The sequence below is a fragment of the Echiichthys vipera genome (genome assembly GCF_963691815.1).
Source record: "Echiichthys vipera genome assembly, chromosome: 10".
Lineage (NCBI taxonomy): Eukaryota > Metazoa > Chordata > Actinopteri > Perciformes > Trachinidae > Echiichthys > Echiichthys vipera.
The window spans coordinates 20,464,943-20,491,659 of NC_139835.1; the positions used below are offsets into that span (position 1 = coordinate 20,464,943).

At 42.5% G+C, this 26,717-nt stretch overlaps 1 protein-coding gene across 1 annotated transcript in view; it reads left to right on the plus strand.

Annotated features, from left to right (window-relative positions):
• The window catches only part of igsf3 (immunoglobulin superfamily, member 3), a 68,074-nt gene that overhangs the window by 14,680 nt on the left and 26,677 nt on the right, over positions 1 to 26,717 (plus strand). Inside the window, exon 2 of the mRNA XM_083921719.1 lies at positions 2,310 to 2,690. Within this exon, the coding sequence (XP_083777845.1) occupies positions 2,310 to 2,690 (381 nt within the window). The remainder of the gene's footprint in view (positions 1 to 2,309; positions 2,691 to 26,717) is intronic.

Genomic DNA, 26,717 nt, shown 5'->3' on the forward strand with positions numbered 1-26,717 from the left:
TTTTTTTCTTTTTCTTTAAACGTATACATTTTAAAGTTTTGGAATGTATGAGTAGATCTCCTGATTTTTATCCTGATCCTTTAGGAGAAATGGAGCCATAAGAAATAATTGCTTTAATAAGTTTACACGTTTTGACTGTGACTTAATTCAAGTCCCATTCGGACGAGGCTGCACCCGGGAGGTAAGAAATCATAGAATTGTAAAGATCAGCCTATGAGTGGACTTGCAATTTATACAAAAAAGACCCAATGCTCCAAGCGCAGGAAGTTAAATAAGACATCCACGATGGTGCACGAACACACACAGTCCTGCATGTTCATGCATGGACGCGTACACACATGCACACAAACGCACACACACACACACACATTTGTGTAAATGGACTTGCGCAGTGAAAGAAAGTTTAGGGTGTAAGTGTAAGGGAAAGTTACTATGAGAGGAAAGAGGATGTTGAAGTTAAAAAGCAGTTCTGGTAAATTATTAATGCCAAGTATTGTGTCCACAGACTCCCTCACACACACACACACGCACACACACACACACACACACACACACACACACACACACGAACACAGCTGCAATCCCCAGTTGCTTGTGCAGACAGGAAACAGCGTACTTGTCGCTCTGTCTCGATTTGGGAAGGAGGGGGTGGGGGTGGGGGTGGGGATGTATGTGTAAGTGCTCTGTTGTCTCCAGCCCCGATGAGAGGGATGTTTGTAGTTGTTACATGAATGGTTGTGTGTGTGTGTGTGTGTGCGCGCGTGTTTGTCTGTGTGTGTGTGTGTGTGCCAGTGTGTGCCCGTGTGTGCCCGTGTGTGTCTGTGTGTGTGTGTGTGTGTGTATGTGTGTGTGTGTTTCACATATGCTGTCAACCTAAATATAGGCTACAAAGCAGCGTACAGAATAATAATAATCAGTCTTCACTAGACATTCAACGGTTAAGTCTGCTAGGTTTAAATTAATGCTCAGTACATGGCTCATGATTTACTACTACTAATTAAAGGCTTTGTTAAAATTAAGAGCAACGTGTGAATAGGAGATTTCTTATTCATTCCCCTTAAACATAAAATCTGCAAAAACAATGTTTTGAAGTTTATCTTTCTTATATTTTTTATAGTCACCTATGGTCCAAACAAAAAAAAGGAAGATCCTCATAAAAATAATCTGAAGAGTAGAAAATGCTTCCATTGGGTGAACTGAATAATGACAATTTTCATTTTTATAAATAAACATTTTTGATTACAATCCCTTAAAGCAGAGGTTTTCAAAGTGTGAGGCGGGCCTCTCCAGGGGGGCTCCAAACGGTTTCAGGGGAGGCTCTGCGAATGGAAGTGAAAAAATATTACATTAAATATTGAATTAGTTATCAAATGAATACAAGTATAGCCTAGCTGCTTGTGATTTGGTTGAAGAGAGAGTTCTGGGAATTTTAATCGTTTTCCACTTTCCCAGAATCAAACTAATAAATGCCATAGTCTGACATCATGTCAAACAGTAACATGCTTTCTTGGATCAAGTGTTCAATCATTGGGGGGGGGGGGAATTTTTCCAAACTTTGTCTGAGAAGAGGCCCATGGACATGGATTTAAAAAGCCCTGCATCCAAGATATGATTATGTACTGAGTGAGACGACCGATGGAAAATAAAATAGTCGGTGCTTACCGGTAAACCAACCGTTGAATGGAATGGCATCACCCCATCTAAATGATCTCAAACATACACAAAGTTTTTTCATTTCTGTACTGAAGTTTCTTAATACATTTCAGCCACCTGACCGTATACTTAGATCCTGAAATTGATGTCCATGTAATCAATAATTATGGATGCATCATGCAGAACAGTGTTTATCATCCACTTCACAAATACCTTTACACTTTAAAAGACTTAACATACCCTGCTCACTGTGTTTAAGCAGCTCACACTGACCTCTCCCCTAACTCCCAGATGCATGCCTCTCCCCTCGTGTGTGATATAGCTGCAGTGTTATCTGTGTGCTGAAGGGTTAACATGTGCGTGCGTGTAATAGCAGTGAACGTGATTGGATGACAGCTGTTAGAAAGAGTAGCTGTGAATGTTTCAGGTGGTTAGTGTTGTTCCAAAATGTGTGTATGTGCACACCTCCACCTCAGTAAGCACTCTCCGGAATGCTTAGCTGCACATGTCACGCTTTTTTCTGTATTTCCTCTGAGATGTGGGTGCATAAACCCTGCTAAATGCTAAATATTTAAACTGCAGTTTTGTAACCCACGTTCTCTCTTTCTTCTCTCCCTGCCCACTTTTTTTTTCTCTCCCATCTCTTTCTCTTGTAGCCGGTGTTGCTGTGGCTCAGAGAGTGGTAACGGTGCAAAGTGGACCACTGGTACGGACGGAGGGCTCTCACGTGACCATCCTGTGCAACGTGACGGGCTACAAAGAGGGGGTTGAGCAGGACTTTGAGTGGTCCATGTACCTGCCATCAGCACCGGACAGGGAGATCCGCATCGTGAGCACGGCTCAACCAAACTACGCCTACGCCGTGTACGCCCAGAGGGTTAACAGTAAAGAGATCTACGTGGAGAGGTTGAGCGGCGACTCGGCTGTGCTCCACATTAACAAAGTGCAGTCCAAAGACCAGGGTCTATTCGAGTGTTACACACCCAACACAGACGGGCGGTACCTGGGATCCTACAGTGCACGCACCAACCTCACTGGTGAGTCTTTATGCATACAAAAAAAGACGCACTTACACTACTGCCAAACATTTTTCATTTTCTATTAACCTGTTATGGTATCCTGGGGAAAAGTTGTGAGACTACACATGGCAGCTGCATTGTATTTTACTAGGAGTCACCCAAAAACAGCAATCATATTTTGGATTATAGTTAGTTTGTGGAAATTAAACATACATTTACTTAAGGGGAACCATAGAAACATAATGTCAATGGAATTAGAAGTATCACTAGATATGGACACAGGGCCCATGTGTAAAAATGCAGAGCCTACCTTGAGTTATTTCAGTACATTATGCCTTCCATATTTTACAGTAACATTTTCTACTCGAAGGTCTGGGGCCTGTGTGCTGTGAACTTGAGTGTTGTGTCTTGTTAGTTTTGTAAGTCCAAGTAAAACCAAGGCATTAGTTGAATCACAATCAGATCAGTGACAGGTGCAAATAAGAAATCAATAATCATCCCAAAACTAGCTGTGATCTGTGCACTCTTTGGAAGCTCTGTGATGAGAGGACTTGTTTCGCTCCAGTTTCACATCAAGTCCCACCTGTTCTGACTGGGGAAAACCAAGCCTCTCTCCTATCTCTCTCAATCTCACTCACTTACACCCACACGCACGCTCACACAACCTCACTTCCCTCCTCCCAACACCTACTGAATTCTTCCCTTGCCCAGAGCTGTTTCAATAACACGCCCGGTCTGTTGGCGTGATGTGTGACTGTTCCAAACAGTCGCATTAGTTTCTGTCTTCTGCTCCGTCCTCGATCTCTGTATCTCTCCCGGAGACATATAGGCCTACAGATCTACCTAATGGGCCCGCAGTGCTGAGGCCACAGCTGTCATAGATGGAGTTTCCATTCCTTTCATAACTTCATGCCTTTTATCCCTGACATGGCTGACCTTTCTCTTAAGGTCAAAGGTGCGAACCAAATGTTTTTTGGCTGAAAATTCAAGTTGTTTGTCTCCGAGTGTATTCCTCAGTGAGGGCACTGCCAACTGAGAAATAGCAATATTCTTATGCTTTCCTCTTGGGTTCGTGTCGGCTCAGGCTACAGAAACAAAAGTTGCTGTGCGCTCAACGGATCAATATGCTTGGCTTTTCATTTAATGAGTGTTATTATGAGGACTTCAGCAGTTGCCATTCCTAGTATGAGCAATATGACCTGAATGGGTGCAGGGCACTGTACAACAGCACTGCTGATAGCGCACACCATTTATAGAAATGCATGCTAGAGAGCTGTGTGTGAGTGGAAGTGTTGAGGGACTGTTATCTGAGCCTTTCTGTGTCTCTAACCTCTTAACCCAGTTTCAGAGGTCAGGGGCACACGGCAGGGTCTCTCCCTTCTTTTCTTTGCTGGGCTCTTGAGGCCCTCTGTGGTTCCCCAGCAGCTGCCTCCTTGGACCGTTTTGGGCAAACAATAGCTTGTCCTCCATCCCCTCCCCCTTCATATCCCTCTTCTGTTCCTCGTTCTGCTGTCTTTAATATTGTCATTCCTCTGTTGCTGTTTCTCCATTTATCAGCCCTGGCGTCTTTCTATAATTTGATCTTGCTTTGTTGTAATAAAGAAAACCTTTGCTGATGCTTCCTTTAGAGAAAATGTGTTTCAAGGGTGATGTTAAAGGACAACCACAAGCAGAGGGAGTATTGTGGAAGAAATATGGGGAGGAGGGATATGAGATTGAAGGGCAGACCGAAGTGTCTGTCGGAGTGTGGTGGTTGGGTTAATTGTAGGGATTGAGGGCCACGCAGTAATCTGTGTCCTGAGTGCTGCATTAAGGCTTACTCACAGGGATGTGTTTCGTCCATTGTCACCTTTCTGCGCAAAGAGCAGGGGAGGGTTATTATCCTGGAACTTAATAGCTGCTGCCTGAGGAGGAGAACAGTTTCTGCAGTGCCCCTGGATGCCGTTCTCCCTGATACTGTGACGCTGTGTTTTCATGAAGTGTATTGTCTGTCAAATAGAATTGGACACCTCAGCCGTCCATGTGGTTGATTTCCTGAAAAGATGATTGCTGTTTCTTTGTATGGGTGCCTTTTTAAAGAAAATTAGCAGACAGAAATAGTGTCTGTGTCTGTTTTACCCTCATTGATACTAAACTTAGATTAATCAAATAAAAATGTAGCTCTGCTCAGCCCCTAAGTTCCAATACTGCCTTAGGCATTGTAGTGATTTTACACAAGTGAGAAGAATAATTGGCCATCATGGCAAAAATACTAGAATATGTCTTCTTAATTAGGGAGAGGCACTGAGATGCAGGAAAATAATCATTTTCTAATACAGAAAAGGTTGGATTTTGAAGTTGATATTTTCCTCCAAGATTTTGAATGGTGGGAAGGCAGAGTGGCTTACTGGCTGATAAATAAATTTGGCCTACGTACGTGCATTTCCCCGCAGCTCTAAAGAGATTCATCACATATTTCAGTTCATCGTTTTACAGCTCACAACTGAATTATTTTGAATTAGTCTCATGGGTCTCATCAACCTTGGTGAGATTTTGCGGTCAAATAAGCAGTAGAGTAGTTACATTAGGAGAACCAGCCACTCACGTTTCACATATTCACAATTAACAAGTTATGTCTCATCCACAAATTCGTGGGAAAGCACACTGCTATGAATGACAACTCTGTTTGCCTCGTTTTCTGTGACTGTATTGCCGTGGGGGTATGGCGGAGTTAAAAAGCTAGCTAACTAGCCAAACATCCACTGGTTGGCTGCTGGCTTGCTGGTTCCGCTGCGTATCATGCTGCAATGATTACAAAAAATATGCCGAACAGCGAGCTGGACGTTTACCCGCTGCCACTGGGTCTAACAATCAGCATACCTGTTGCCACTGGGTCTAACGGTCTCTCCTCCCCACTCTTTGCCGCTCTGCTGTCTCCGGAGCTGCGTCAGCTCACTGTACTCACAGCAAGCTGCGACACACTTGTTCCCACTGACCTGCGTTGTCACCATGACAACTAACAACAATCGCCATTTGGTTACCATTACCTTGGCAAACAGCTCAATGAATTTTCGATCCAATTTCAATTCTATGGACACCACAGTCTGGCTGACTTTGTGACTCAGCCAAAGAGAAGAGTGTCTCTCATGGTTAACTTATTTTGCTCAATTGAAAACGCTTTATTTCTTTTTTTAAAGCCTTTATTTCCCCATACTCTTACATTTTGTGTATTTTTACTGGAAGTTGTTGTTGTGCTCCACTGTCTGTGGTTAAGTGTTGCACAAGACATGCATTTAACCTGCTGTTTGAAGTATAAGGTCAATTGTAGTTTCTCTGTGCACACCTCCATACTCTGATCTTGGACATTGACTAAGTCCAGTTGGTTGCGTTTAAGTGTTTTCTGTTTCAGTGTTTATTTGCAAGTGTGCGTGTGTGTGTGTGTGCTAGTGCTTCTGCGTGTGTGTGTGTGTGCGCTTGTGCTTGACTTCTTCCCACACATCAGATTGCAGAAGAAAAGGACAGCAGCCTGACATGGCCATCATGGTTGTCCTTATCCTACGCACCATCCTGTGTGAGAGCAAATCCAACAGCTAGCAGAACAACAAGCCCTCCCGGAGACAAGAATCCCACTTCTCTTACTTATGAAGCTCCCATCTACCCTCACTGTCCTAGAAAGCACCATACGAGTCACCATACTGGCAGATATACAGATTCTAGCCTCCGCATTTGGCATGAGTCATTCATTCCCAGTCATGTAGTAATATAGTAATTGGACTGGAGAACCAAAGCCTTGGTGCATTTTCAAACTGAAGCATTCTGGCTTCTCTCTGTTATTCACAGCCACCGGACAAGAAAAAGGAAGATAACGTTCATCTTCAGATATGTGACACTAGAAAAAAATCAAGTTTGGCAGCGAGCGGATTTGAAAAAAAGGAAGTGAGATGGATGGTGCGCAAAGGCAGAGATGAGGAAATTGAGAATGAGAGGAATGGGGACAGAAGTGGCAGTATTGGAAATGGGTAGTGGGGCGATGCTGAATAGAGTGTGTGACCAATAAATGATGAGCTCTTCCTCTCGACTCCAATCTGATTGGTTACACCTCCCCGAGGCATTACCCACAATACAACTGGAGCTATAGGGTTGCGTTTTAAATAGTCTCTGCCTGATGTGACTCCAAAGGTTAATGCAGTTACAAACCGCCATACACGTTCTAAATGCAATTAGCCAACACAAATAGAAGAGACTGAGAAAGAAGGAAACCTGAAGGAAGAGGCTAGAGATGAGACCTAGGAATTTCAATTAAGGAAGAAGGAAACTGTTTCAGGGAATCATTTTCACAACATACCACAGCAAAATACCACATTGCTTTAGTCACACTTTTCATTGTCATTATATTTATTGCCTAAATTTTCTGTGAAGAAAATTTCTGTGAAGAAAAGCAGTTTGTTGACCTGATGAAACTGTGGCCCTACTGTAATCTATGACGCAGTGCCTACCCAAGGTCAAAATGCGTGTGTTTGTTTCTGTACGTGAGTGTTTGCAAATGGGGCAAAGGACAGGACTGTTGAATTTTCTTATGTGCACTGCTAAACATACATTTAGAGTAAGAGTGGCTGAATCAGGCTTTTGCTGAGCTCAGCTTTGTGTGTGTGTATGTGTGTGTGTCTAATTTGTGTCTCTCCCCTGCCTTTCTATTCACAAGGGAGCTGGCACTGCCAAGTAGCGCTCCTCTACTTCACTTAATGAGATAGACCGAATGTGGAGATGTAATCTCAGAGTCCGTCTTTTACACCGGTTGTCACCGGGACCCCACCCCCCCCTACGTCCTTCCCCTCCACTCTCTCTCATCATCTCAATCCTGCTCGCTCCATCAATCCAAAGCCACAGAGTCGATTCAGGCTGATCCCTCGCCTCGGCCCCCAGCTGGCGTTGGTCATGCAGGTATATGGGTTTGTCAATACGGCCACTCTTTGAGCTTTATCACAGGTGAAAGGCACGAGGGTGATTGAAGTGCATAGCATACGATTGTGGATGATAGAGGAGGGAGGATGGGAAGGACAAAGATGAAACTCTCTTTTTAGAGCAGGCAAAAATATGGGTGAAGCCTTGTGTTGACAAAGAAAGTTTATAGTCTAAAGGAATATAAAGGAGAGAAATGTAGATGAATTAGACAAGGGGAGTTGAATTTCAATGTCTGTTTGTAGTCTATTGATTGAGAGCAGAAGCCTGTATGTGATTGTTGCATTTTAGCATTCCAGCGCTCTCCGCTCCTCCTCTCTGCCCTTACCATCACCTCTCAGTTTCATTTACTATCACATTCGTGTGTGTGTGTGTGTGTGTGTGTGTGTGTGTGTGTGTGTGTGTGTGTGTGTGTGTGTGTGTGTGTGTGTGTGTGTGTGTGTGTGTGTGTGTGTGTGTGTGTGTGTGTGTGTGTGTGTGTGTGTGTGTGTGTGTGTGTGTGTGTGTGTGTGTGTGTGTGTGTGTGTGTGTGTGTGTGTGTGTGTGTGTGTGTGTGTGTGTGTGTGTGTGTGTGTGTGTGTGTGTGTGTGTGTGTGTGTGTGTGTGTGTGTGTGTGTGTGTGTGTGTGTGTGTGTGTGTGTGTGTGTGTGTGTGTGTGTGTGTGTGTGTGTGTGTGTTCTAAGCTGCAGGCCAGGCAGGACTCCAAATGGAAAGAGATTTTTATCACTATGTCTGGTTTGCCATTTCCTTCTACACATCTCATCTACTTTAGCGCAGAGGGCCTCCTGCTCAACAATATTACTGCCAATCGGACCAACCATAGAAACACACACACATTCACACTCACAGAAACACAAACACAGTCGCAGTCACGCAGTGTAGCGAGCTGTCAGTCAAGACAGATGTCGCGTCCATAATTGAGTCGGAGAGAGACAGTGCTGTTGTGCTCCCATTGGAAGGCATCCTTTCTACTGAATATCACTGAAAAGGGCTTTAAAAACCCAGCGGATCACCGTGGTAGACAATACAACTGCTGAACAGAACATGCATCACTGTGAATAAAACAGTGCTGTTGAACAGCCAGAGACCTTGATACTTTGTAGTCTCATAGGACATGCCATACTACACTGTACATGTGTAGTTTGGGGACAACCGTAGTGGGTTTTGGCTTAAATATGAGTAGGAATCCTCATAGGGCCTCATATAGGCTGTATTCAAAGTTTGGGGCAGTAAATCAAACAAGAAATTGTAATCAAATTAAAACTGATGCGTTTTGGAGGAGCAGCTACATTTTTAATTCGTCCTCCGATGTTTAATCTCAACAAAGACTGTCAAAATCACATCTGGCTCCCTCACACTAGATACACTGATACTCTATAGGGGGGGCTCTCCGGTCTTGCCATCTGCCTGTCACTTGCAGTGACTTAGAAACACTGAACAAACACATTCAAGTAGAAGGCGATTTGGATATTGAACAGATTAACTGTGTGTACATTGCCAAAGTCAAAAAGGACCTAAGTGATGAGTTTTCACAGAACTGGCGGACTATCTGCCAACGTACCTGACCTCATTAAATACATTTCAAAAAAGACCGGATAGAATTTGGACCTGGCCCAACTCAGGATTTGGATCAGGTCTTGGATACAAGGAACGTAGTAAAGACCTATTGATGAGGCTGCATTGTTTTTTACCCCTGCCTCTTGCCCAAAATATTGCTGCTAAGGAGTATGGCCGGGTAATTAGGAAGCTGCTTCTATTAAACATGAATCTAAATGTTCTCGTAGCCCACAGACACACTTTCAAGCATACACTGCCTTGCAAATTTTGGTGGTTACCCTTATGAAAATATAAATGATGTCAGAGATGCTCTGTATTTAGCTCATCGCCCACGCTACAGAGCTAGGCTAATGAGAACGAATTTAATGTGCTAACAACTATGTGTGTGCGTGTGTGCCTGCATGTGTTGGGTGTATATGTTTATTAATGTTTATATAATGGGCTAAAGCTGTGCAACTGTTCCTGTAGTTGATTTGATTAGCTTAGCTAAGCGCTAACCCTCAGGGGCCTGCTTCCTCTTCTCTGTGAGATTAAGAGAACACAGCCAGTGTTTGAATATGAATTCAGCATGAATATGGATGTGAATGAATGTGCTAAAGAGTGTTTGTGTTCGTGTCGTTAAAATGTGTGCTAGTAAAGAGTGGAGCTTGCAGAATAATAGCCTCCAGGACTTATGGTTATGAGTGTGGTCCAGGACACTTGCGCTGCTGTGTTGTTTGATGTTGGCGGCTGCTTTGAAGCCTTATCTGAGCACAAAGGGGACAGGAGGTTTTTCCTGGTTCAAGCTGTACATCTGATAACCCCTTTTGACACAGACACAACTACATGTAGGCATCAGAATCAATTAATTCACATTAATTTGTACAAGAACATGCACAGAAATTGGCACTCATACCCTCACTCAAGGCAGGTTTCTGACACCTACACTCTTTTCAGTGCTGTATTTTGTGCGCAGAGAGAATTGGCATTGTAAAAGAGTGCACCCAGGCAAATAATTTTTTCGCAATGCCAACTAGTGGTTGGCAGAGTTGTATCTGTTTGTGCAGCGCAGCTGTGGTCACAAGCACATAAGCTGCACTCCATTTGACCGTGCCAGCATGCTGATTGTTGCATAGCAGCAAGGGCAGGGAAACCCTATTAAACAAGGAGTGGGTATGTTTAAGGCAGCAGGTATGATGCTGAATTTCTACCGAATGATAATCAAACAACAGTATACCATGAAAATGCTGCAGTAAACCTGAATATTATCTCTTTACAGCTTCTTTGAGTTGGAAGGGACATTTCACTTCCTTTCTTTATTTGGATTTAGCCACAACTAGGCAAAGTTATGTGTCTATTAGTTTGTGTTGTTTATGATGCTGTTGGTATTTTGGTTACTTGCAGTGACAGCTTTGTGTGCCACATTAAAATGAAGTGGAAAACCACAGCCATTCATCTCAAACTAACAATGTGCAGGTGGGGTTATGGAACGCACCCTTACAGTAAAACAAACCTGATGGATGTGGTCAGAGGTTCAACAGCTATACGTTTTATCCATAGACTGTATTAAACATAGATGTAGTCTCCCTGATGTCACCCATAGGTTTCTGAAGAGCCATAGTGAAGCTCAATGTGGACGGCTCCAGCCATCATCTTGGCAGTGCATGACTCTCCCTAGCTAATCCAAAAAGAGACAAAGAGGTGGAATGATGGTGGAGCCGAGGTGGGCATGTTTATATCTACCTTTTAAAGTTGGACATTTTTGGGAGTCATGGGAGTCTATGGGGATTGACCCACTTTTTGAGCTAGCCTCAAGTGGCCATTCAGGCAACTGCAGTTTTTGGGCCCCAAGGTTGCTTGTTGTAATCCGGCAGAGTTACTTTAGAGAAGTCACCTCCTCTTCCCTTTCTTAGCATGGGCCTGTCAGTTAGGACTGCTGATACCAGTTCAAAGATTAGCATCACACCCACCTCACTAGCATGCTTATAATCGTCTCAGTAGTTGCAATGAGAAACAGAGCTTTAGTCAAAGACGTATGATGGATTTGAGTCGTGGGCTGCAGAGCTGGCCGCAGGCTGTCTTCAGGTGGTGTCGAAGTGAAAATGAAAAGTGGAGAAGCCTGCAGCAGAAACAAGGCAAGCAAGCTGATGGCCCTCAAGTTCTGTCTCAGGGACACACTATCTAAAATCAGAAGTATGGTAATACACACAAACACACACTCGCAAATATCTAAAAGCTTTAGAAAGGACTTTTAACTTTGTGTATAGACACACACATTGTGCACACACAAACAAACAGAGGCATAACCAGTCCCTCGCTTAACGGAGGGGTAGAAAGCAGACATATGTTGCCACATGTGACCCCGTACGCGCGTGCGTGTGTGTGTGCGTGCGTGCGTGCGTGCGTGCGTGCGTGCGTGCGTGCGTGCGTGCGTGCGTGCGTGCGTGCGTGCGTGCGTGCGTGCGTGCGTGCGTGCGTGCGTGCGTGCGTGCGTGCGTGCGTGCGTGCGTGCGTGTGTGTGTGTGTGTGTGTGTGTGTGGTGGGCATATGCCTAATTCCCCTCAGTGCTGGCAGCTCAGACAGACAGTTGCTCCCTCATCTGCTGCCCTGCTGGATGGGTGCCTGGCGATTGAGTGCTGCCCACCTCCCTTAGCTACACTCCATTTGTTTGTGTCTCTCTCCCTCAAAGACACTGTTTTGCATTTACCGACACAGCACACGCACACCTGCTAATACTCTGCACCTCTGGCCAGCTTCCACACTCTGCTCCACTCAACCCCAGCCGTGATGCAATGTGCCCTACCAAAGTGGTACTCTAGATCTTGTCATTGTGTGTTTATGTATACGACAAAAGGCTTTAGATATGACAGTAGTCCTGGAATCGTATGCCAATGTACCTTTTTTTAGCAAAGAAGTTGTGTGGCATTGGCCAGAAGACAAGTCTTTGTACAGTGATTAAAACATAGTGATATGTTTTGTAAGGTTTGCACACACACACACACACACACACACACACACACACACACACACACACACACACACACAGAAATGGTCAGATGGCTTGGGCTATAACTGGTTCTATCCTCAGGGAAGTCTTTAATTGGTCACAGTGCTTTACCATCTGGGGCTGGGGCGACGGATGGAGATATGAAGGGAGATGGTGTGAGCTCCTGTAAGGGGTATAGAAGAGGAAAAAGAGGCGGAGGGACTGTAAGTGCAGCACAGGGATGCAGCTTATTAGTTTTAATACTAGCACCTCCAGTGATATTAGATTCATAATATATTTGATAAATGCTGTTTATGGTGTACAAGTGGGAAGGTGTGTTTGTGCGTGCGCGCGTGTGTGTGCGTGCAAATGATTGCATGTGGTGTGTTTGTGTGCGCCTGTGTGCATTCATGTGTGCCTGTACAGTAGGTTGACAGGTTATAGTGTGTGTGGGGTAATGTCTCTGGGGTGTATGTTTGTGCTGATGTTTGCAGACAGAGCAAAAGCCCACACATGTGCGAACCACCTCCCGGACAGCAGTGATTGGAGAAGACAAACAGACATTCACAGGGGTGGCGTCTATATGTATTCCTCTCTTCTTGGGTTTTTGCTGTTATTCATGTTATTTGGATACACGAGCAGCAGACGGAAGACGTAAAACGCTGAAAAAGGCGTATGACAGATGAAACGATAGAAAAATTGTGTGAAGCTGGTGGAGATGAGAAATGTAGGAAAAGAAAAGAGAGTGGAATGGGGGGGGGGGTATAAGGAATATTCCATGTGTTTAGGCATGATGAGTAAATCTTTGATGCTCTAAAGGATTTCAGTCAACGATAGCTTTGCACACAGCTCTTCTCAAATGCTCTTAGGAAGATTTGTCTTTCATACTCCCACCTCTCTTCAGACTACCCCTCCTCTCACGCCTTGCCTTATAATCTCCCGCTTACTCTCCATCTTCCCAACACACTCACTCAGGCTCATTTCTTGGCTGGGCCTCAGTGAGAGGTTGTGTCATATTGTGTTTACGGGCGTGCGTCTGCGTATGTTTGCGTGCGCCTTAGTTAGTGTTAAATCCTCCGCTTCTGCCTTTGTGTAAACATCGTCTCATATTTGAAAGCTTCTTCTCACCACGGATCCCTCCTCTTATCGCAACATTCAGCCTTTTAACTCTACGTCACCATTCTCCTGCTAGAATAACAGAGCCCCCTCCTTCACTCGCTGCCCACCTTTCTTTTCTTCTCCCACTTTCTCCTTTTGTTATACCTCTGCCTCTTGTGCTTGTGCCGCCCAGTGAGAAAACCTGGAAGCATTCATACAAGTCCATTAAAACTAAATATAACCGAGAAGTGCTTAAGATGTTGTCTATTTATTTGTATTTTTATTTTCTTTTGAAGGTTGCTTATAATGAAATGTGATATTTTCATCTTTTTTCATTATAAAGCAGGCCAAGATGCTATATAAATCCTCTGGAAGTATCAAACACTCATTCCAAATTCACACAGCCAGTATTCAGAAACTGTGCTTTTTAAACGAGATGGCAGAACTTCTTTACAGTTGTGATGTCACAACTATACTATATATAGGTGGAAAATGTCACTACAGTCTTTTCCCAGCTACAGTGATGGTGCAGACGGTGCAGAGATGCAGAGAGCACGGATGCGGAAGACTGGGAAACACTGATCAATCAGGGCAGACTTGGCTTTTTCTGGAGGCGGGCTTAAAGAGACGTGCTAAACTTGAGTTTTTGCTGTGAATACAGGTATATTCAGACCAAAAGAGAAAGACAAAAAAACAAATCCAAGTGTTTCTAAATGTGAATCTTCATGTTAGCTTAAAAGCTCCAAATTGCAGAACAATGCATTATCTACTCACCCTTTCCTAAGTCATGATGTAACGCCCTTCCAAAGTACTATTTCTGGGCCCAAGCCTCGTGCTTCTACAATGGCACATTGCTGTGTGCCCCGTTTGAATACATCTGAGTAAAATAACAGCGTAATTGTCATTTTACCACTTTCCTATCTTTTTACTGAAGAAAGAAGTCATCTTATTGGTTCACAGGTTCGGCCGTTGCTGTCTTTTTTGTCCGACGGAGCACTTGGACTGGGAAAACGTATTTTGAAAGAGTGTAACATCAGATTTCACAGCCCAATTGTATCCGACTTTCAAAACCATACAGAATCTATCTACCAAGTCTATCTACCAAACCTTCACCTCTGTTGGTCTCTAAACAAGTTATGCAGCATAGTAGGTCTGCTGTTGGCAAACAAAATAATATGTTTACACAGAAATATATAATAATCTCTCCTCTAATCTTAATATGGCCCTGCACCAAAATTCTGTTATGTTATCTGTTGTTAATATTAACCCAATGTACTATACGTTCCTTCACAAAAATAATGTTAATAAGCAGCGCACCCCTGAGGACTGTGTGTGATTCAGTGACCCAGTACAGCTAAGTCACAGGTCTAGAGGAAATGTTTGGGTTAGCACAGGGGAGCACCTCAGTCACTGTGTGTGTGTGTGTGTGTGTGTGTGTGTGTGTGTGTGTGTGTGTGTGTGTGTGTGTGTGTGTGTGTGTGTGTGTGTGTGTGTGTGTGTGTGTGTGTGTGTGTGTGTGTGTGTGTGTGTGTGTGTGTGTGTGTGTGTGTGTGTGTGTGTGTGTGTGTGTGTGTGTGTGTGTGTGTGTGTGTGTGTGTGTGTGTGTGTGTGTGTGTGTGTGTGTGTGTGTGTGTGTGTGTGTGTGTGTGTGTGTGTGTCTGTGTCTGTGTCTGTGTCTGTGTCTGTGTCTGTGTGTGTGTGTGTCTGTGTGTGTGTCTGTGTGTGTGTGTGTGTGTGTGTGCGCGCCCTCCCCCAGGCTTGACTGACTGTGTTTGGATGCTAGAGAGAGACTACCCGGATTTGATGTGCCTCTCTTCCCTTTAGGTATAATGAGCTGTAATAGCCACAGGGGCCAAGTTCTGTTTCACTCTCCCTCTCACACTCATAGCAGATGTTGCTCCCTTTACTAGTTTCATGACCCCCTAGGATAAAGAAACGACCTTTCAATAGGGTAATTGTCTGACTGACATGTAGATGGCTGGAGTGTGATCAGCACTTGATAAAACATGCCAGCCTGTGTTCTAAGACAGTCATGAAGAGGATGAGCTGGAGGAGGAAGGATGCTGAGAAAAAGCGATAATTGGGTGCTGACAAGCAACTTGTCTAACGAAGAAGAAGCTCACCAGATAATGTGGTGGAGAGGGGTGGGGGCGGTGTGGATAAAGACAGGATTGCATAGATGGTAGCTCGAGTGAGAAGAAAATTGTCAGAAGAAATATGACACAGAGCCTGAAGAAGAATGTAAGGAGAAAGGGAAGAATGCTTCAGAGACCCCTTTATTAAATGGAGAGGCCTTTTCCTTTCAGCTATTGTGACCTCTGTGTTATAGCACACCCACACCCACTCAGAGTGATGTTCCATTAGCAGGGGACCTCACAGTTCCTAACTGAAAATCTCATAACAGCATCTGGAAGATCACCAATATCCTATACCCCCCACCACCTTTTCTGTTTTATCTCCCATCACATTTTTAGAAGATTGGATGTGGTGTGTTATGATAGGACTGTGAGGAAGTCTCTATGATCAGACCGGATAGTATGAGATATTCCACTCATAGTGCCTCATTTAAAAAGCAAATAATAGAAAATGTTGTTTAAATTTGTTTAAAAATCAAGCAGTTTACGCTATGGGGTTATATGATTAACCCCAGTCTGTGATCCAGATAATAAAGCATCCATTATGTATAAGGAGCCCATTTTTACTGCACACACTCAACTCAGAGAGGAAAACTTCAGCTTTTGACCCAATCATATGCTTACAGATTACAGCAAATGTAGAAAACTCTATTTTTCCTGTTTGTGTGGTGATTGTTTCTACAATGATTGAGCTACTTAGTAATTATTGTGAGAAGAAAGTTACATCTCTGTCATGACTCTCATTATTCACAGACGTGCTTTGGTCTTTTTTGTGTGCTTACCTTCATATGGCAGTGAACACGCACAGGAAATGTGAGGGGAAAGAGAAAAAGAGGCACAAGCTGAAATAAAAACTGCTACAGCCCTTTAATAAGCACACAATTTCAACATGTGGATGTCTGCATTCATCTGCAGAGGAAACCTAACATTCGAGAAAAATCAAAGCAATATCTAAGACTAAACTTAGTCTTACCGAACTGATTATTCGAAGGAATTCTGTCTATTTATGACTGAAGAATTTACGTCATCCAAGTCCTACATTCTGCAGTGCAGATGCAGAGATGATGCTGTGATGCTGAAAATCTCTTGTTGCAAAGTAGATGAATGTGATGTGTTGAATAAAATATTTACTTGCCTAACAGCAATGTGAAAATAAATGTTGCCTCTGACCAAGACCTTAGCTGTGTCAAAGACAAATATCGGCCAACTGTACAAACTGAAAGCTTTTAGCGAATAATAATTGCAAGGGAGTCCACACTTCCATTCACATACAGACCGATGAATATGCTGTTTCTTTGCTCATTAAATAGTCACGTCCAAAGGAACTATCAACACTCTTACCATGAAAACTAATATATGGAATACAATTAAAATGTTAAGTAATTACGTTGTTTTTTTTTCATAAATGGCTATTTTTTTTGTTGTTACCATAACCAGCATTTTGCTTAAGCTCTTCTTGTCGAGTCATAGCTTAGCAACCATCACAAGGCACGGCAGGCCTCTCAAGCTTTGGATTTTTTGTCCGGAGCGATGCACTGCATTTAAAGAGTTTGAAACAATGGTGTTTTTTTGTTTTTTTTGTAGCACTCCCTAAACCAAAACCATTAGAGAAAGGTGACATGAGAAGGATGCTTTAGTCTTCGTCCTTATGAAATTAAGGACCCATTGTTTTAATAATCAAGCATTTTGGGAGGTGTATCAACCACCGTTCTCACTGTAGGCTGTGCCATGCAGGAATAAAAGTTTTTAGCCAGGCATTGGTACCAGGCTCACAAACTATGTCAAATTACGGCTAAGAAGTACACTGAAATGGGTTTCTTAAAAGTTTTTTGGCTAGAAATGAGCAATACTGTAACAGAATCTAGATTAATATTTGATCAACTACGTTCAAGCTGGACGCTACTCTGTTAGTCTTCATCCCAAACCCGCCCCACAGGAGATAAAAGGTTCTGATTGGCTGGAAATCTGTCCGAACTGGAGAGGGGGGGGGGGGTCAAACGTACGTGTAGAGAAAATTAAATGAGCAGATTTGTCCGGTTTCCAGGCTAAAAAATCGTGACAGGAGTAGCAAAATAAACTAAGGGGCTGCGAGGTTTAAACGGTTAATATTTCATGAGGATTCTAAAAGTACAGTTTCAGTAGTTTAGTTTAATGCTTTTTTTCTTTACTGGATAATTTTCTATGATCGTCACTAGTTTATTATGTGGCCAGAGCTTTCCTGAGACAATGTTTTGAGTCAATGGAAACTGTACATTGTGGTAAAAAAGAGAATGTTGTTTTAATGAGCAATATTTTGACATCAGAACTTAGTAAACGCGTAACTGTTTCCTTGGGTCCATACAACACACAACAGCCTGTATTACATAACACATAAATATGCAAAAACACAGGAGACAGATGAAAAGAGCGGTGTTCTGTATCTGAGACTCAATGAGGTGCCGGGCTCATCTGATCGTGTGTATGTGCGTGCGTGCGTGCGTGTGCGTGCGGTGTGCGTGTGTGTGTGTGTGTGTGTGTTCTATTATGGATGCACTCCCCGCTGTGGAGCTAGATCCCTCACCGCAGACATCAACTCTCATCTTTTTCCACTCACCCTTTTCTTCTCTGTTTAAGAGGGCTCCCACATGTCTCCTTTCAGGCTCCAGGGTGTGATCCTTACTCTGCCCTTTTTTTCTAGTTTTTACACCATATCCTGTCCTTATTATCAGTTCAGGCTCTTGGGGATGGTGTGTAGACCTCAGTTCATAAGAGTTTGCTTTTCTGGTTGTTTGTGGTGTTCTGTTTGAAGACCTGGTTGATTTTTCAGTCCCCTGAGAAAGTGCTTGCGCTGTGTTGTTTGGCAGATTTGTGTTAGTGTGTAAAATACATTTAGGGTATTGAAGTAAGAGTGACTAGTACAGGCTACTAACTGAGTCATTATAATCTATAGGATGTAGTTTTTGCACTTCCTGCCGATAAATCGTGAAGAGTTAGTGTGCATGTGTTGGGTCGTGGGATACATCAAGCAAAAGAGCACTGTTTTTTTTGTTCTTCAGCTCTGTTTTTTGGCTCCCTTTCCTTTGCGTCTTCATCCTCACCTTGTTGTTCTTCCTCCTACTTCACTTTCCTCTCTCCCCGTTTCCCAGTTTGAAGCACTTCACCCCTCATTCTGACTCATCAACAGCTCTCACAGACAAGAACAAAGGAGTGGAGGATGTGAATGGGCAGGATAATGTATAATAAGTATGAAAAAAGACAGGTGTAGGCACAGTTTCTTTATTTATCTCTCTTTCTATTACTTCCTGACCCAACATACCCGCATGTGTTCCAGGCATCCTGGGTCAGTAAGTGACGGCTGCTTAGTGATGAGGCTGAACTCACATGAAGTGGAGCTGAAGATCGCCCACTCGCTCTGTTTTCCTCTCAGCAGTGCTCTCAGTTTCACAAGTAATTAACAATAATTACCCTGCTGGCTTTTGCCAAATGGCCATTTGCTTTGCAGCAACACACACACAAACACAGGGCCATTACACACTGACAAACAGTAACCATGTCAGTTGTGGCTGAACATCTGCAGTGCTAGGCAATAGGACTGTGAATATATCATGGCCAAAAGTATGTGGTCACCCCGCCCATATACTTATTCATGGATTTGGACCAGAGGCTCTTTTTTTTAAATTATGCCATAATAATTACAGGATGTAATAATGTGCTTTTTCAAGTTTTTGAAAACAGTTAAGGCAACTTGACAATGCCCTCGTGTAGAAAGCAAGGCCCAAAAGGAAGCAGTAATTTAGACAGAAAGCAGACCCATATTTAAACAATAGAGGGGGCTGCGATGGTTGGGATATGTTGTTCAAGCTACCATGGAGACAATCAAATATGCTTCAGGAAGTCCAGTTGGATAATAGATGCATGTGTCTAAAGGACACCAAAACACTGCACAAGGATCTGTCAAACTAACAGACATGATTTTACAACTCTGGAAAGTTGGCACAACAGTTACTCATTGGGAATAATTGAGCGTGCATGTACATGACTAGCCAATGCATCGCATTGTCGGATGGTTGCCGGAGAAGTTGAGCGTAGTCCTACCTTTGGGGTGGCAGTAGCTCAGTCCACAGGTGACTCAGCTCGGAACCGGTAGGGTCGCCGGTTCAAGTCCCTGAGTGGACCATGAATGGAGTGTTGACTGGTGGCTAGAGAGGTGCCAGTTTATCTCCTGGGGACTGCCCAGGTGCTGTTGAGCAAGGCACCGAACCCCCAACTGCTCAGGGTGCCGATCCATTGGCAGCCCCCTTGCTCTGACATCTCTCCATTAATTGCATGTATATAGGTCCTGTTTGTGTGCATGTGTGTATTTCGGGCTCGTGTGTGTGTAACCTGAATAATAAGTGAAAAAATGTAATTTCCCCTTGCGGGATCAATAAAGGAATTCTTCTTCTTCTTCTTTTTGCTGGATGACCCTGCATTTGTTTGCCAGAGCTATGTTGGCACCTATGCATGCTCCCAGTCCAGCAGTGTGAGCAGTGTGAGCAGCTGTGACTTAACAAAGTCAATCTGAATGCAGCCCAAGGGTTTTTGGCTTTGGTGTGAAAGAGCTTGACTGGTCCGCACTAACCCCCTAACCTCAACCCCATAAAATATCTTTGGGAAGTAACGTTGACTGTAAGCTGTGCCTTATCTCACAACACCCGTGCCCAACCTCAATGCTTTTTGTGGATAAATTGGAGCAAATCCCTACAGCACAAAATCTTGTGGAAATTCTTCCCAGCAGAACAGAGGATGTTATGGAAGCACACTAACGCCTGTGTGGAATAGGATGTATAAGAATCAGATACAGTATGGGTGTCCACATACTTTTGACCATGTAGAGTAGCTAGTAGGGGTCAGCCAACCAGAACTAAAAGGAGTTTTTGTTGACTGCCTCAACATAGAGTTTTCTGCGGTATTTGCAAGCAGGCATGAACAAATTTGAATATAAGTCAGAGGAAAGCTCCCTCGGGGATATTGCCATTATTACAGATCTTTTAATATCTAGTCCTTCACTCTGATTGGCCAGATGCCAGTGGCATAAAAACTGACTTTTCCAGCTGATGCTAAGCTATCAGTCTCTCAGTTAAAATAAACAACAAAGCCAGAACCTTGCTGCTTTTACCCTTGCATTTAACACTTAGGCTTCCAAACAGGCACATAAATGCTCACATGCGCAAGCACAATGGAATTACATCTGTGTGGGTGCATACATGTGTTGTTTGTGTTGCTCAAAGGAGAGAGCGTGTGCTTATTTCAAGCATAACATTTGCAGCAGTGGTACAATCTAGGTGGGCAGTGCGAATCTGTCCTGTTACTCCTGTCATCATCTTCTCCCATGATTAGAGCGCAAGGTGTAGGGTGGATGGATCGTCACTATCTGCTGTTTTTTTGTTCCATCTTTGAAAGACATGTTCCCACAAACACTCATACGTGGAAAACAGTATGACCAAACAAACGCTGCTGTTTGATTGTCTGTTGTTGTTGTTGTTGAATAGCTGTTCCCTTTTCTCTGTAAGGAATCGTTTGTGCTTCTGAAACTTCAATAGGGATTGGACACACTTCAGAGAGATGTAAGGTTTGGGCGCATGCAAAATGTACAGATCAGGCTTAATAAATTATCATATTTTTCTCCTTGTGTCGTCTTTGCGAAATGTCTTTTCCTTCGTTTTTTTGTGTTCTTGTGTCCCCCGTACTTCTATCCCTGTGTGGCCGGACTTAAAAGGCCAGCTTGAGGGATGACAACCGTCGCTCATTTCAGAGGGCTGAGAGAGTAGTGGAAGATCAGGAATGGAGGGAGATGAAAGTGAAAATTGCAGATGAGGTAGAGCGGGAAGAGAGTAGTTTTAAAGATTTATAAAGGATAGACAGCTTCTGTGTCAGTCAAAGAAGCAGAATAACACAGACATGTTTTCTTCACAACCACAAACGAGAACCTCCATTTCAAAATGCAAAAAATTACCTTATTCACCAGTGAGAAATGTTTTAATCACTACTATTTTCAAGGTTTCAATCTCTATGAATTGATACAAGTGAGGAAAATTACTTTAAGTTCCTCAAAGTCCTTAAATCAAATGCATTTATTTATGTCATGGTAATAAAGATTGGTTCATTGACTCGAATTAAACACATGCACAGCTTTTTGCAATGGGAATTGATTAAAATGGCCGAGCTAAATGTTTTAAATATTTTAAAATGCACTGCTAAATGTTTTGAATATATTTGCACTGAGGAGGCATTCCCATCAATGTCAATACACTTTCTCTGGCAGTTTTCTGGGTTTAGTAAGGGAAATTGAACACATACATCTCGAAAGATATACAATATATCAGGTATTTGCTCTCAGAAATGCTGTCCCCTATCTGTCTGACATTTTATATCCCACAGGTCAAAGATTAACTTCACTGTGCCATCATAATGTTCAGCAAAAATGCTTTTCTGGCCATTAATCATCACCATAAGTGAGGAACAGAAGGGGAGACATTTGGTTGGGTACTGAGTTGGTGACACTAATCTTGAAACTGTGGGGATTGAAAGAATCTTATGTTCTTCCAAAAGATACACTTAATATGGTTTTATTATATTCCTTCAAAGTATTCACGACATACTGTAAATTATGTATGTCTGGACAGTTTGGATGGTGGATGGTGGAACTTGACTGGTTGGCGCAGGCATATAACCACAAGAGGGTAATTCTAGGTTCCCCTATGCCACAATGACATGGGTTCACACAACAATGTGGCTATGCACAACTACAGAGCCCAACTTTATTCATTCTTACTTTAGCCGGAACTATATATTTTTTAAATCATCACAAATGTGTACTTTTATGTCATTTATAAAGGCTAAGTTATTTCTCTTAAACAGCTGACTGGTGTCTGTTTTTTTTGTGTATTCTACTAAAACAAGAGCTTTTGTTAGTGCTATTTTCAGTGAGGGTTGATACACATTTGATGTGCTTGTAAGTATTTACTGCAGCAGGATGGTCTTTTTGTACGATTTATTTACTGCAAGAAAAATGCAGAATTTCCCCAGATGCATCTTGTAAGGGTATCATAATGGTTTTAATTAGGCCCACAGCAGTTATATTTAAGGAAAGAATAAGCCAATACAATGTCTTACAAGCGACAAATATGAGTGTGTGTTTGTGTGTGTGCCAGAGAATGCCATCTCATCCCGTTCTTAATCCTTCCCAGATTGAGGTCAGTCATGCTATTGGAGGATCTCAGTGTGTTTACAACCTCAGTCTGACCCTTGGAAGAGAGATGAGATTGCATTTGCTGGTGCTATCTCATTGGTCCTGTCACCCAGATATATCTCCATGTGAAGGGATCTGATTGGCCCAAAGGACTTAAGATGAAGTGTCGGGGGGGGGGGGGGGGGTGTAGTTGTTTTAGTAACTCCCGGCTGTTCTCAGAGGCCCCCAGAATCATGTGAGATTGTTGCTATGGCAATGGCAGGTCATAGCGTAGGTGTGTTGTTGTGGTAACAGTATGTCAACGCGAGGCTGCTGTTCACTCAGAGTGAGATAACTTGGCAACACCAGGTCTTTCAAGAGCATCAGACTTTTGTGATGTTTTTGTAATGAAAATGATAATTTATTTGAACTTTATTCTTATTATTATTATTAGAGATATTGACCCTTCGACAAAGGGCTTGGAAGTATGGTTAACATCTTTATTGAGATACAATTAATAAGGATATTTTCTGATATGGATATACTGTATATCACAACATGGCAGAATGGTCAAACTGATTAATTACCTTGATTTCAGTGACAATAAATCATAAAAATACTCCTACCTCTTTATATCTTTAAATCTTCACTCACTTATCTTGTTTAAAGTGATTAGAAACATTTATTTCCCCTTTTATAACCCACCGCCCGGGTTGGGGTATTTAGGGTCAAACTTAAGCTTTCTGTGCCGTGTTTGGATGGGTTCAGTTTGATTTTGTTTCAGTCATATGCTTAACATGCACATTTTCAGAAAAATAGAAGATGTTATCCGTCAGATGAAGCCTCATACATATATTTTGGCCTTACAGTTCTTCTGTTAAACACTTTGGCTAAAAAAAGGTTTTTGGTCTACCGTTACTTCTAATCTGCTGGTGGGCAGGTTCGTTTTTACAGCTTGTGAAACGATAATAATAATAATCATATCCTCGAAATATGATTCCACTGACAGTTAGTGTATTATAACATTGAGGAATCATCACCCAGCAGTTACAACCATTAGCAGGGGCTAACTGCTCAGCCTAAACCTGAAATAAATAAAGCACCTGTACACAGGCCTACTAAGACTCCCATGTTAGTCATTTTATCATACAACCAACAAACAAAAAAAAAGCAGCCGGATAGTTTTATTGCTTCCCCTGACTACCGTTTTTGCCTCCCTTGCCGCTAGACTGTTTATCAAGCTCTCAAGGTAATGGTGGATTAGAGGGCACATTCAGTTAGACCTTGTCAGTATTTTCAAGATTGCTTCAAACTATTGCAAGAAACTGTTTATTGTGTCTGAACTTACTGTATGTACTTCCACAAAGCAGCATCTCATTAGAGCGCCGCTGTGTCTGACCCACCCTGATTACTCACTTTCTTTTTCCTGCCACTTCTGTTTTATTGTTGTTTCTTTCTTTGAGTGTCTTGTTAAACTCCAATAACCAAATGTCAAGCCTCTTCTCTCCGCCTCCTCTATCTTTTTTTCTCTGATCTTTCTGTCTTTGTTCTCCCCTGTTTGTTTCATTAGTGGTATCTGTTTTTATGTTCTTGCAATCCCCATATCTCAGTTTTTCTTTTCACACATCCACACATGCACTCAAACACACATAGATGTATGTAGTACTGTATGTACTTGCGTCAAATGATTGCAGTAATAAAGCTTCTTTCCTGCATCTACGCTAAGTCATAGCAGGTGTCTTGAGGAGAAGCAAAAACCTCAAACATTCTGATTTGTAGTCCTCACAATGACAATCCCTTAAGAGCTTGAATAGCCAATCTTGACAAAGCACTCCAGTAGCATAAACCCACACAATGCACTTCCATTTTCTGGCTTCTAGGAAGGGCTCACAGTCTCCACATTGCAAAGCAAGAAAGCTTCTCTCGGCATTATTCACTCACTTCATTTTATCCCAGCTCAGCTTAAACAGTTGACTACAGTCCATTGTAAACACTGACATTATATTCTCTGATTCTTAGGTATTGTATATATGTGCATGTACTAGGGATTCACAATATAGGGTTTTTTTCCCCAGCTGATAGCCGCTACTTACCAGGTTCTCCTGACCGCTGCGAGGCATAAAAATGTGAAACTATCAAGTTTTTTTTAGTTGTCTGTCCCATTCTTGTGATTGTGATATCTCAGGAACTCCTGAAGGGAATTTCTTGAAATGTGGCACAACCACTAGCACTTTTCTCGAACTCAAGGATGAACTGTCCAATGCCAAGGTCACTGTGACCTGATAAAACAAAATTTGGTGCATAGCTCAAGAATTCCTATACTGATTAAGATAAGATAAGATCATCCTTTATCGGTCTCATATTGAGGACATTTTCAGTTTTACAGCAGCAATGAGTATAATGCAAATAAAAGCATCAGTAAAACAGCAAGATATAATTAATATGAAAACAGTAAGAAGCAAACCACTAAAAAGACACTACAGTAAAAACTGTAAAAACTAAATATAAAACATAGACTGACAGCTTAAACACACAGTATTGCACAGAAGATATTTTGGTATTGCACAGAAGATATTTTGGTATTGCACAGTTGGGTCTACAATGGTATTGCATGAGTGAATTGTCAGTTGTGGTATGACAGTCTAGTTTGAGCAGTGTTGATTAGAAAGTCTGACTGCAGCAGGGAGCAAGAACCTGTGGTATCTCTCCTACACACAAAGTGGATGCGGCAACCGGTCCTGCATGCAGTGAGACAGGCTGTTCATCAGGGACCAGAGCTCAGCCATCATTCTCCTTTCTCACACCACCTTGACCGGACAGAGGTGGCATCACAGGACAGAGCTGGCCTTCTTAACCAGTCTGTTTAGTCTCTGCCTGTCAGCAGTCAAGATGCGGCTGCCACAGCAGACCATAGAGGATGGCTGATGCCACCACAGAGTTAAAAAAGGGTCCACAAGAGGGCTTGTCTGTCCAATCCAGTTTATTTTTAAGGTGAACATCCAGGTACTTGTAAGATTTCACCATCTCAATGTCGTCCCCTGGATGTAAGTGCAGACGGAGAGTGTTTGCACCTGTAGAAGTCCACCGCCAACTTTATTGATCATTTCACGTAAATGTCTAATAGGATAAATGACGATGTGACTGTGACATCACAATGTTCTTGAAACTGTGGTGACTGTATAGATCTTCTGTGCTGCTGGGTTTAAGATATGTGTGTGTGAAGCATCTGAAAAAAAATACACTTAATAGCTTTTATTAAGAAAGGTTAGGATGTAGTAAGCAAAGATGAATGATTTAATATTCAATAAATCTGTTCTAACACTTCAATGTTAATTTATTTGTTTGTTCTGTAATAAAGTACATCAAAAAACAAACTTTGGCTTTTATAGGGCATTTTGCTTAAAGGCTTTGTCATAACCTGTCAAATCAGACATATATATTCTCAGTATGCCACCCGCTGTACTGGAGGGTGTTTATGCTGCACTTGTTAAGTCAGTGAAAACAATTTGGCTTTGTATTATCATTTAATTAATTATATATAATTGTATTATCGGAATAATATATGATAATATAAATTTCCCATTATCAGACGATCATTTATTGGTACCAATATACAATTGTTCATCCCTAGCACGTACTCGTGTTTGTGTGTACCCTGCTTGTTTCTACTATTCTGCTGTATTAACCGCCATAACATATAAGTCATATTCACATTACTATTGATATTATTGTAGTTAGTGAAAGTGTGTCTGTCTCTGTCTTTGTGTCTGTCTTTGTCTCTCTCTGTCCATCTGTCCGTCTTTTCTGTCTTTCTCTCTCCTTTTCTTCCTCCCTAACCGGTGCAGACAGATGTTCGTCCTGCACAGAGCTGGGTCTGTCTGACTTTCTGCCTGTTATGTGGAAGGTTTTCGTTGCCATCGTACTCTACAGGGGAATTGTTGGGTCTATGTACATCATAAATAAGTCATAGAGTGTGGTCTATACCTAGTCTGTAAAGTGACCTGAGATAACTTTTGTTTTGATTTGGAACTATAAATAAAATTGAACTGAATTGAATTGTAAGCAAGTAAATACACCCTCAGCCAGAGAGGTCACACATTGCATAAATACAACCACACACAGCTGAGAGAGCTAACGCTCAACATGGATCCCTTTTTTATTTT